This window comes from Nematolebias whitei, chromosome 3, assembly GCF_014905685.2.
Source record: "Nematolebias whitei isolate Nwh7 chromosome 3, NemWhi1, whole genome shotgun sequence".
Taxonomy (NCBI): domain Eukaryota; kingdom Metazoa; phylum Chordata; class Actinopteri; order Cyprinodontiformes; family Rivulidae; genus Nematolebias; species Nematolebias whitei.
Genome location: NC_056500.1, coordinates 3,592,786 through 3,604,202, shown reverse-complemented (window position 1 = coordinate 3,604,202; position 11,417 = coordinate 3,592,786). Strand labels below are relative to the sequence as shown.

The 11,417-nt window shown below is 40.8% G+C and overlaps 2 protein-coding genes across 2 annotated transcripts in view; both read right to left on the bottom strand.

Moving 5' to 3' along the window:
- Positions 1–7,056, bottom strand: part of vcam1b (vascular cell adhesion molecule 1b) — a 13,010-nt gene extending 5,954 nt beyond the window's left edge. Inside the window, exons 1-6 of the mRNA XM_037674436.1 lie at positions 6,997–7,056; positions 4,002–4,304; positions 3,627–3,926; positions 2,626–2,886; positions 2,279–2,545; positions 1,074–1,349 (exon numbers count right to left, since the gene is read on the bottom strand). Coding sequence (XP_037530364.1) covers positions 1,074–1,349; positions 2,279–2,545; positions 2,626–2,886; positions 3,627–3,926; positions 4,002–4,304; positions 6,997–7,033 — 1,444 coding nt within the window. The 5' untranslated portion in view covers positions 7,034–7,056. The remainder of the gene's footprint in view (positions 1–1,073; positions 1,350–2,278; positions 2,546–2,625; positions 2,887–3,626; positions 3,927–4,001; positions 4,305–6,996) is intronic.
- A 3,565-nt stretch (positions 7,057–10,621) lies between these two features.
- The window catches only part of cdc14ab (cell division cycle 14Ab), a 24,083-nt gene continuing 23,287 nt past the window's right edge, over positions 10,622–11,417 (bottom strand). The window contains exon 16 of the mRNA XM_037674435.1: positions 10,622–10,664. Within this exon, the coding sequence (XP_037530363.1) occupies positions 10,635–10,664 (30 nt within the window). The 3' untranslated portion in view covers positions 10,622–10,634. The remainder of the gene's footprint in view (positions 10,665–11,417) is intronic.

The window sequence follows — 11,417 nt, the reverse complement described above, 5'->3', positions numbered from 1 at the left end:
TAGCTACATTTAGTTAGCGGTTAGCTACATTTAGTTAGCGGTTAGCTACATTTAGTTGGCAGTTGGGTACATTTAATTAGCGGTTAGGTACATTTAATTAGCGGTTAGCTATATTTAATTAGCGGTTAGCTATATTTAATTAGCGGTTAGGTACATTTAATTAGCGGTTAGCTACATTTAGTTAGCGGTTAGCTACATTTAGTTAGCGGTTAGCTACATTTAGTTGGCAGTTGGGTACATTTAATTAGCGGTTAGGTACATTTAATTAGCGGTTAGCTATATTTAATTAGCGGTTAGGTACATTTAATTAGCGGTTAGCTATATTTAGTTAGCGGTTAGGTACATTTAATTAGTGGTTAGCTATATTTAATTAGCGGTTAGGTACATTTAATTAGCGGTTAGCTATATTTAATTAGCGGTTAGGTACATTTAATTAGCGGTTAGCTATATTTAATTAGCGGTTAGGTACATTTAATTAGCGGTTAGCTACATTTAGTTAGCGGTTAGCTACATTTAGTTAGCTAAATGTAGCATGTCCATGTACTCTGAATGCTACACATGCTATAAGATCTAAGAACACTGGCATTACCCCATTAAGTCATGTCTGTCTGTCTGTTAGCAACATATCTCATGCACCTCTGTAAAGATTTTAATAAAACTTTAAGAAAATGTTCATTATTTGACCTCAAATCTTTGAGGTTTTGCAGAAAATTATTTTTTCTGGTTCATTACAGATTCAAATGAATCAGTGTTGATGCTACATTTAGTTAGCGGTTAGCTACATTTAGTTAGTGGTTAGCTACATTTAATTAGCGGTTAGCTACATTTAATTAGCAGTTAGCTACATTTAATTAGCAGTTAGCTACATTTAATTAGCGGTTAGCTACATTTAATTAGCAGTTAGCTACATTTAGTTAGCGGTTTGCTACTTTTAGTTAGTGGTTTGCTACTTTTAGTAGCTAAATTGTTTTGAAGACAAAAAAAAAGGCCACATGGGGTTCTGAGGATATTTGTGGTAGATTATATTTGTTGTTTTTGTTTTAACGGTGAAGATTCAGGCGAGCCAGACTCACAGTAGACGTGCACGTGGATCTCTCTGGTCCTGATGACCGAGTCGCACTCAGCCTCGCAGCTGTACCCTCCCTGGTGCTGGAGGTCCAGCTCCTGCAGGTGGAGCTGGGACAGCCCGTCCTGCTGCTGCGTCCTCTGGAGAACTGTCCGGTTCTGGTCCGTCCTCCTCCAGCTGAGGGTGGGAGTCTGCGGGCATCCGGAGGCCCTACAGGATAGGATCAAGGCCGATCCTCGTTCTGCCGAGACCTGAGGGCTGGCCTCCACCTGCAGGGGGTGAGCTGAGAGAACATCCAACGAGTTCGATCAGATGGAGAACCAGATATCTGCTGACAAAAAACTTTTTAGAGGATCCAAAATACAACTGAAGATGAAATCTGCTTCAGCATAATACTGCAAATTCTACTAATGGTACTTCTGAGAACACTACTACTGCTAAAAACACTACTATCAGTACTATGACTAACGTTTGCTAACGCTGATTCTGCTAATGCTAGCAAAACTTTGGCTAATTATGGTAATGTTAACTCTTCTACTGGTAAAAGTAATACCACTGATGCTAATTTTACCAATACTCATTTAATTTAAATGTTAACATTTAACTACATTTTCCTAGCATTTTGCTTTTAGTTAGCGATTTGCTACATTTAATTAATGGTTTGCCACTTTAGCAATTTGCCACTTTTAGTTAGCGGTTTGCCACTTTTAGTTAGCGGTTTGCCACTTTTAGTTTTAATCAGATTTTATTGAGATTGTTCAGCACTCCACAATCTTTGAGGTTTTGCAGAAAAATTATTTTTTTCTGGTTCATTACAGATTCCAATGAATCAGTGTTGATGCACCTTATAGTCAGCTGGTATTCTTCCATAACTGTCTTTTTTATACTTTTCTCAACCCAAAATGCATCTGAAATAAACATCTCAATTAGGAATAGTGTACCATACTACGACTTTTGGTAGCAGACCATCATACACAAATAAAATGGGCAGGAAAATAGTGGAAAAACTTCCCCACAGAAAACAATGAGATTTTGGTGAACTGAAAATCTTTGTTAGTTCAACAGCTCAGACAGACGTTATGACACAAACCATCTTTATATGGGTCGTGGAAAGTTGGACTTAAATCCCCCCAGAGGTCAGAGTACACACAGTGACTTCCACTGCATCTGAGCTCAGAATTTTCTCTTTAGGAGAAAGAAAATCAAAAATACCTTTAACTGTGATGTTCTTGGACACCAGCTGGGAGCCAAACTGGTTTGAGGCTTCACACAGGTAGAGGGCGGAGTCTCTCAGGGAAGCAGCAGGGATGCTGTAGCTGAGTGAGGAGGTGGAGTCAGTAACAAGAGGCTCCTCCCCCTCTTTTCTCAGGTTCAATGTGGGGGGAGGACCCCCATCAGAGTAACAAGTAAATATCACCTCTTGACCCTCCATCACCTCCTCACCTGGACTCACTGACAGGGAGGTATTGGTGGGCGGAGCTATAGGAGGTGGCAGGCAGGTGTGTCAGGACTCAGGACTAGAAGAAAGATTGTAAATGAAACAGGAGCTTCACTCTCACCTAGAACTGTGACGTTTACAACAACTGTGTGGTTTCCTTCTGTGTTTTGAGCCTCACACTCGTACTGCCCGGCATCAGAAAGTCTCACTGCCGTGAAGACTAGACGACTTCCTTGACCCCTTTCCAGAGGCCATCCCTCCATCGTTCTGAAGCTCCAGGAGACATTCGGGGCCGGGTTCCCCTCGGCTGAACAGCTAAGAGTGAGCGGAGAGCCTTCTTTCATAATCACCGAGTTTAAAACCTTCACGATAACAGGAGCATCTGCAGAAGAGAGGAAGACAGGATTCAGAGGGAGGAGTCAGGATTCAGAGGGAGGAGTCAGGATTCAGAGGGAGGTGTTGTGATTCCGAGGAAGGAGTCATGATTTAAAGGGAGGGGTCAAGTTTCAGGGAGGAGTTTAATTCAGAGGGAGGAGTCATAATTCAGAGGGAGGAGTCATGATTCAGAGGGAGGTGTTGTGATTCTGAGGGAGGAGTCATGATTTAAAGGGAGGGATCAAGATTCAGAGAGAGGAGTTTAATTCAGAGGGAGGAGTCAAAATTCAGAGGGAGGAGTCATGATTCAGAGGGAGGAGTCATGATTTAAAGGGAGGGATCAAGTTTCAGAGAGAGGAGTTTAATTCAGTGGGAGGAGTCAGGGATTATATTTGTCAAGAGAACCGAGGAAGCCATTTTGAGTCAGAAAAAGCAGGAAAACTGTGGAGACAAAAATGTAGGCTGGATGATTTGGATGTTGAAACAGGGATTGTGGCATCAGAACTCAAATTTAACTGTCGAGACGTAAATTCACACAGCGAGACATGAACTCTGACCGTATAATTTGGATACTCACGTCAGGACTCTTGATTTAGAATCAAAACCCAAAATCAGGCATAGAGACTCTGAACCAGACTGGTATTTAGATTTAAAGGATAAAATCATGATTTACACATCAGGACGCAAAGTCCGTCATTTGGACTCAGATGTGGACCATAGCAGCCGAGTCTACTGGACTCCACTCACAGAGGATATTTAGGGAGACGGTGGTCTCTCTGGTCCTATTTTCAGCTGGCAGGTCCTCCAGTTCCAGCGTGGCCCTGCAGGTGATGTTCTGTCCTGAGTCCTGGTTCAGGAGTTTATGCTCTGACCAAAACAGGCTGAACTTTAGGTCTCCCATGGTGGTCTTCAGAATGGTGTCTCCTCTGAGCCAGGTGAGGGTCAGCTGGTCAGTGGGGTACAGGTGAGACACCTGGCAGGTCAGTGTGGGCTCCATCTCCAGTCTCATCTGGTCCTGACCTGTGATTACTGGGTCTGAGGGGAAGGCTGGAACCAGAGGACACACAGGTAAGAGACCAAAACAACAACAACAAAAAAGATGACGAGCGTGTGTGGACTCACAGTAAACCCTCACAGAGATCTGTTTCAGTCGGACATCGTCTCCACAGAGGACTTTACACACCAGCGTTCCTTCGTCATCCATCCTCACGGGGTCAAAGGTCAGCACTGAGCGAGTCCCGTTGGTGTCGACTGGTAAGGACAGAGGACGGTCACCCAACCAAAACCAGGACATGCTCGGCGTCGTGAGACAGTCCTGAACCTGACAGACCAGCTGCTGACGCTCGCCAAGCCTGAACAGCGGCGTACCGGGGAAAACGTTGACACGCAGGCCCTGAACGCACCACGAGGACATCAGAGACACAACTACGGAGGGAAATGGAACAAAATAAGAAAAGGTTCCAGATCTAATTCAGTCAACCAATGATTTTAGAACTCCGTTTTATTTGGAACGTTTTGTCTGCACAGAACCGTATAATACCGTAGAGCCACAGGTGCTGGTCATAAAATTAGAACATCATGAAAAAGTTGATTTATTTCAGTAATCCCATTCAAAAAGTGAAACTTGTTTATTATATTCATTAATTACACACAGACTGATATATTTCAAATGTTTATTTCTTTTAATGTTGAAGATTATAACTGACAACCAATGAAAACCCCAAATTAAATATCTCAGAAAATTAGAATATTGTGAAAAGGTTCAATATTGAAGACACCTGGTGCCACACTCTAATCAGATAATTAACTCAAAACACCTGCAAAGTCCTTTAAATGGTCTCAGTCTAGTTCTGTAGCTACACAATCATGGGGAAGACTGCTGACTTGACAGTTGTCCAAAAGACGACCATTGACACATTACACAAGGAGGGCAAGACACAAAAGGTCATTGCTAAAGAGGCTGGCTGTTCATAGAGCTCTGTGTCCAAGCACATTAATAGAGAAGCGAAGGGAAGGAAAAGATGTGGTAGAAATAAAGTGTACAAGCAATAAGTATAAGTGCACCATGGAGAGGATGGTGAAACAAAACCCATTCCAAAATGTGGGGAAGACTCACAAAGAGTGGACTGCAGCTGGAGTCAGTGCTTCTGGGACCACCATGCATAGACCTATGCAAGACATGGGTTTCAGCTGTCGCATTCCTTGTGTCAAGCCACTCTTGAACAAGAGACAGCATCAGAAGCGTCTCGCCTGGGACTGCTGCTGAGTGGTCCAAAGTTCTGTTCTCTGATGAAAGTACATTTAGCATTTCCTTTGGAAATCAAGGTCCCAGAGTCTGGAGGAAGAGAGGAGACACAGAATCCACGTTGCTTCAGGTCCAGTGTCAAGTTTCCACAGTCAGTGATGGTTTGGGGCCATGTCATCTGCTGGTGTTGGTCCACTGTGTTTTCTGAGGTCCAAGATCAACGCAGCATCTACCAGGAAGTTTTAGAGACTTCATGCTTCCTGCTGCTGACCAACTTTATGGAGATGCAGATTTCATTTTCCAACAGGACTTGGCACCTGTACACAGTGCCGAAGATACCAGTACCTGGTTTAAGGACCGTGGTATCCCTGTTCTTAACTGGTCAGCAAACTCACCTGACCTTAACCCCATAAAAAATCTATGGAGTATTGTGAAGAGGAAGATGAGATACACCAGACCCAACAATTCAGAAGAGCTGAAGGTCACGATCAGATCAACCTGGACTCACAACACCTGAGCAGAGACACAGACTGATGGACTCCATGCCACGACGCATTGATGCAGTGATCCAGGTAAAAGGAGCAACAACTAAGTATTGATGCTGTACATGCTCATACTTTTCATGTTCATACGTTTCAGTTGGACAACATTTCTAAAAATATATATTTTTTATTGGTCTTAAGTAATATTCTGATTTTCTGAGATACTGAATTTGAAGTTTTCATTGGTTGTCAGTTATAATCATCAATACTGAAAGAAATAAACATTTGAAATATATCAGTCAGCGTGTAATTAATGAACATAATGTACAAGTTTCACTTTTTGAATGGAATTACTGAAATAAATAAACTTTTTCATGATATTCTAATTTTATGACCGGCAGCTGAATACATCATTGTGCTTCTCATTTTTTATCTTCCTTTCTGCTTCTTTTAGATTATGTTCTCTATTTTAGCTCAGGGTCAGCTTCTTTAATACATTTCAGCAGCCACTCCGCGCATAGTTTTGTCACTTTTAGCTTCTACGTAGCATTCTGCTCCTTTTAGCTTTTTGGGCAAATCTTATTTTTAGCTAACAGTTTAATACTTAGCTTTTAGCTTTAACGACTCAGTTTCAGCGTCAGAGAAATGTTCTTTTAGTTACAAAAATCATTGTGGCTCAAGAAATTTAATAAAATAGGTTTGCTAATAAACATTTAAAGGGTTATTGCAGACATTTTAAAGTGGGGTTCTGTAGGAAGGTTTTGAGCCTCTTTTTAAAAAATATTTCTGACTGAAGATAAACTTGTGACTTATTCCTTGAGAATTAAATCTGTATTTTCTTGTTTTTTTGTGTCTTTCTGCTCAAACACTCGTTTTAAATTACTCCAATGTGGAAACGATCCTTTCGATCAGGCGGGATTGAGCAGAAAAACGTAAAAATCAAACAACAGAACGGCCTCGGAGACCAAATTACATCAGAATGAGCCACAAACTGGCAAAAGTAACAGATTACCAACCGTTTTCTGTCTGAGTTTAAATAAAACGAACAGATAAAAAATAAAAGAAATTCAATAAATTGACCAATCAATCAACCAGTTCAAACAGGAAAACAACAAAAACAAAACCAGTTTCTAACCCTTTACATCATCAGCCGGTGAGTCAATCTTCTCATGAAATTAATTTTAATGTAATCAAAATAAAGTGAGGAAGAGGAGACTCGCTCTTCCTCCGGCCTTTTATAAAAACAATAAATCTGGGATTTTTCCTCCTCTGTTCGTTTTTTAATCCCAGTCTGTGAGCAGATTGTTATTCAAATGAACGCCCGGCAGCTGAACACGAGTTCCTCTCTGAGATGATTGAAAGCAGCTCAGATAAAAACAGAGAACGTCACCTGAGAGGACCAGAACGAAGATCCTGCCGTCTGACATCTTCACCGCTCTGGACTGAAGGCCCGGGAACCAGCAGAACCTTCTTCGTGTTCCTGTTTCTGAGCCTGAAACAGAAAATGAGCTGGACACATGAAACACAGAGGATCTATGGAACCCCCCTCTGTGAGTCCTCAGACCACAGCGCCCCCTGCAGGATCAAACGGGTATAAGTTACCAGATCCTGTAACCCAGTGAACAGCTGATCAGACATGCGGGTCTGCGCTTGATGTAAACAAAGCAGAGCCTGGACCAGCTGGAAGCTCGAGTCTCGGACCCACCAGGCCGGTCTTCGTCTGCGTCTCGAACATGGAGGAACCAGACGAGCGCGGACCCTCGAAGACGTCCAGGTGGAAAAATAAGAGTCGAAGAGAAAACAGTGGAGAGGAAACATCGGCCGGGCGACGGAGCCTGCGTTTAAACAAGCCAAACTTCAGCTAGGTGGACCCGTTTTCTGCCACTTCGGCTGTTTCTGTAGGTAAACAAACACGTGGAGGCAAATTTATGATTTAAAGACGAATTAACCATCAATTTAAGACGTTTAAATATTTTGTAAGCTCATTTTTCTCCCTGTTCCCTTCCAGATGACGCTTTACTGTTAATGAAATTTATTTTAAATCTGAGCGACTGAGTTTTTATTTAAAAGCACTTTGTTAAAAAAATTCTCCCGTTTTTTAAAAATAAGCTGATAAGATTTTTGTCCAGTCTTTATGATTTTTGTGTCAACTTCAAGTCAAACGACGCCTGAAGATAAAAATAAAAACCGGATAAACGTCTTTAAAATTCTGTTTTAATACAATTTTTATTTAAGACGCGTTCATTTGGTTTTAAAGTTATTTTAATCCCAGGTGTTTTTAGATTATCCAGTTCTTTTATTTGAACTTTTCATGATAACCCTCTACCATAAACAGCTGGCGAACATGTGTCTGTTAGCGAAATATCTCACAAACAGAAGGATTGTGATTACTGGATATCTTTAAATAAATTGCTTTTTGTTTTATTAAACATGTTCCGTTTGTGTGCTTCTCTCATCTGTAGCTTTATTAAAAAACTGACCTTTCAAAATAAAAGACTTTGAAAATGTATTTAATTTTATTTTCTATGTAAAGAAAAATAAAGATCAAGAAACTAGAGCTCCTTAAAGAAAATGCTTATCGCCCGCCGCCTTTCAAAGATCTCGTGATCCAGGGATGAACCACCAGTTTTACCTCAGAATCTGTGAAATTGTTTTTGTTTGTAAATATTTATTAGCCGTGGCAGCCATCTTGAATTGAGTTGATTTGATTAACGAGTTGTAGACAAACGGCAGTAACTGGTTTCGTTAAAAGCCGTCTAATGGGTAAGGAGATATTTTGCTGACAAACAAGATCACAGGTCTTGGCAGAAGACGTTAATTTAAATAAAATAAACTTGGAGAGTTTTTAAGTTTCTTTGACGTACAAACACAAACACAGAAAACAGACGACACAGATGAACTCCAGAAGAATTATTTTATTAGAAACTCGGCCGTGGATGAAAAGACAAAATATCCACGTTATTATTTTTAACAAATTCCCTTTGAAGTTTCAGCGCAACATTAAATACAGAAAAAGGACATTTGTGAGTAAAAACAGCAGCGGTTCATTTGAAACTCCTTCAAAATAAAAGTTTTTCCTTCTTTGCCACATTTCCACAGTTCATCAACCTTTGGAAGCATAAAATGTTTAAAAGGGACAGTTCAGAGATTTATAGGAAAAGTTATGGTTAAATAATGTCTTACCTGTTGTAGATAGCTCTGACTAGCTGTTCGCTCGTCAGTTTCTCCAAACCGAGGTGGTTCAGAGCGACCTGCAGCAGGTAACGTTTCCACAGAACCTCACTTCTAAACGTCTGAACTACCACTTTAAGGCACCTGAGGCCTGTTTACCTCGAGACGGGGAGGAAGCAACAGTCAGGTCTCCCCAGGAAACAGGTTTCCCTCCATGAAATTATTTATTTTTGTTCATAATCTCTTAAGAGCACAAAGCTTGAGGCTCAAACAGCCGAAGAACCAAACAGCCGAAGAACTGCCGTCTTTCGATCAGTTTGAGCATTTTTGACTTGACCTTCGATTTATGGCTCTACAAAGATCTGAATGATTTATTTTGTTCAAATTAGCAACCATTTGGAATAATGATTTTTTTTAAACAACTTTTGAAACTAATTTAAGACTTGATACGAGTCAGTGTCAGCTGCATAAAAAAAAAAGATACTCGCTGCGTTGTTGTTTTAAAACTTCTCAGAGGCTCTAAATGTGAAACGTGGACTCTGGTATCGCTTTAGGATCAACAGAAACTAAACTTGTTTTTCTGTCCGAGTGCTAACTGAGCGGGCTAATTGGGTTTAAGCCCTCACTTTCTCCATCGGTGCTTCATCACGGTCATTTCTGCGTCGTGGTTTAGTCCAAAACAACGAAGTTACGTCCGGTTTAAAGACAATGGGCGTTGTGATGAAAAGAGCGTCGTGTTAGAAGTTAAAGGTGATGAATCTGCAGCAGATTTTAATTTGAGCCCGGAGGCGGCGGCGTAGATTCGGTTTGTCGTTTCCACAGTTGTACAGAAAACAAATTCCCTCCAAAAAACAAACAAAACCTAATAAATTTTAAAACGGCTGCATGAATATGCATCAGTTGCCAGTTGTCGGTCGGACAATAGCTGATCGCCCAACCCGAGTCCAAAGAGCCAGGTAAACAGGTAAAATATTAATCATTCGTAACTTTTCCACAGGACCCCACCTCAAAATGGCTGGAATAGCCCTTTATCGGTCACAGATGTTGCTGAGTAAAAGCAGCGTGTGATTAAACATGTAAAAAGTGTTAGAACCCCCTGGATTATTAAAAATCTTTCAGTCTGACAGTAAAAAAATAAAAATCCTGAACAGCAAATCTGCTGAAGTCTTTAAGGAAACATTTTATTTTAATAATCTAACCTGCTGGTTTTTAAATAAAGATTAAAATTATCTTTCTAATCAAAAGCCCAGAACTTAAACTATTAACAAGCCTTCCTAAAATCACATTAAATAAACTATTTTTTTATTTTTTGTTGTGGCGTTTACTGCCCATTTATACATATTTTTTTGTTTTGTTTTGTTCTGGTGACATAATTTAAAACTAAAGTCTGGTCTTTTCTTAAAAAAATAAAAATACTCTTTATCTTTACATTCAGTCCGTTTCATCCATTAGCTCTCGTCGTTTAAAAAATGTAATTTAAAAAAACCTAAAAGCTTCTTTAAGGCATGGACTCGCTGTTCCCGGGTTCCTTCTTCTTCGGGTCAGAACACTGATCGGTCGCGTCAACAAGAAAATCTGCTGGTAAACCGACCGGACGTAAATACTGTAACCATGACGACGGAGCGAGCCGCCGTCAGCTGACACTTTAAGAGAAAAAGACCTCCAAAAATATTTTCTGTCGTCAAAAACAAAAATAGACCCTCGTCTGTGACACGTTATAAAATCTTCAGCCGAACACGTGGATGACGTCATATTTACAGACAGTCCTGAGAGACGAACTCTCGCTGCTTCACCTCCCGTCCACGCAGGAGAACTCTGGGAGACGAGGACGTGTCCTCTCAGGTGGGACCTGGAGTCTTAGTACTGGACGTATTCCGACCGAAGAGACTGAAAAACAAAAAGATTAAAAATATTCATTAAAAGGTTCTGCAAACATTAACTTTGTTAAGACTTTAAATTTCTTCCTAAAGTTAACGAAAGAGCTTCTCAACGACCAAAAGGCTAAAATGATCCGACAACGGTCTAAAATACTCCTGTCAGTAAAATATCAGAGCGAAAAACTCAAAACATGAAAGGTTTAAACATGATGGAGGGGTCAAAGGTCACGCTGACGGATGAGGACGTTGTCCATGGTGAAAATGGACAAACAGGTCAACTAAAGAAGAACTCACCTGTTGGAGACTACCAGCTGATCCAAACCACTTTACCAGAACCAGAACCTCTCAGAAGTTCTTAGATGGACCTGGTCTGAATATAAACAAGGTCCAATGTGGAGACACAGTCTGAGGACATTTTCTGTCCTAAACATCTGAGGAGTTACACCATGGACAACGTACTGATTTATAGATGGACAAATGAGGACAATCTAGGGGACAAAGGGTTGGACATTTCTGTTGCTGAGATGCAAAACGTTTTAACAAAGGGGAACCTGTGACCTTTGACCCCACAATATTGAAATCAATAGGAAATATCCATGACTCATGTGGTGTCCAGCTATTCTTCTAGATCTATAAATACTTAGCTACAACTAAGCCCGTTTCTTCTGCAGCCTCTTTAGGCTAGCGTTCAGCCTCTTTTACCTAGCGTTCAGCCTCTCTTAGCTAGCGTTCAGCCTCTTAGCTAGCGTTCAGCCTCTTAGCT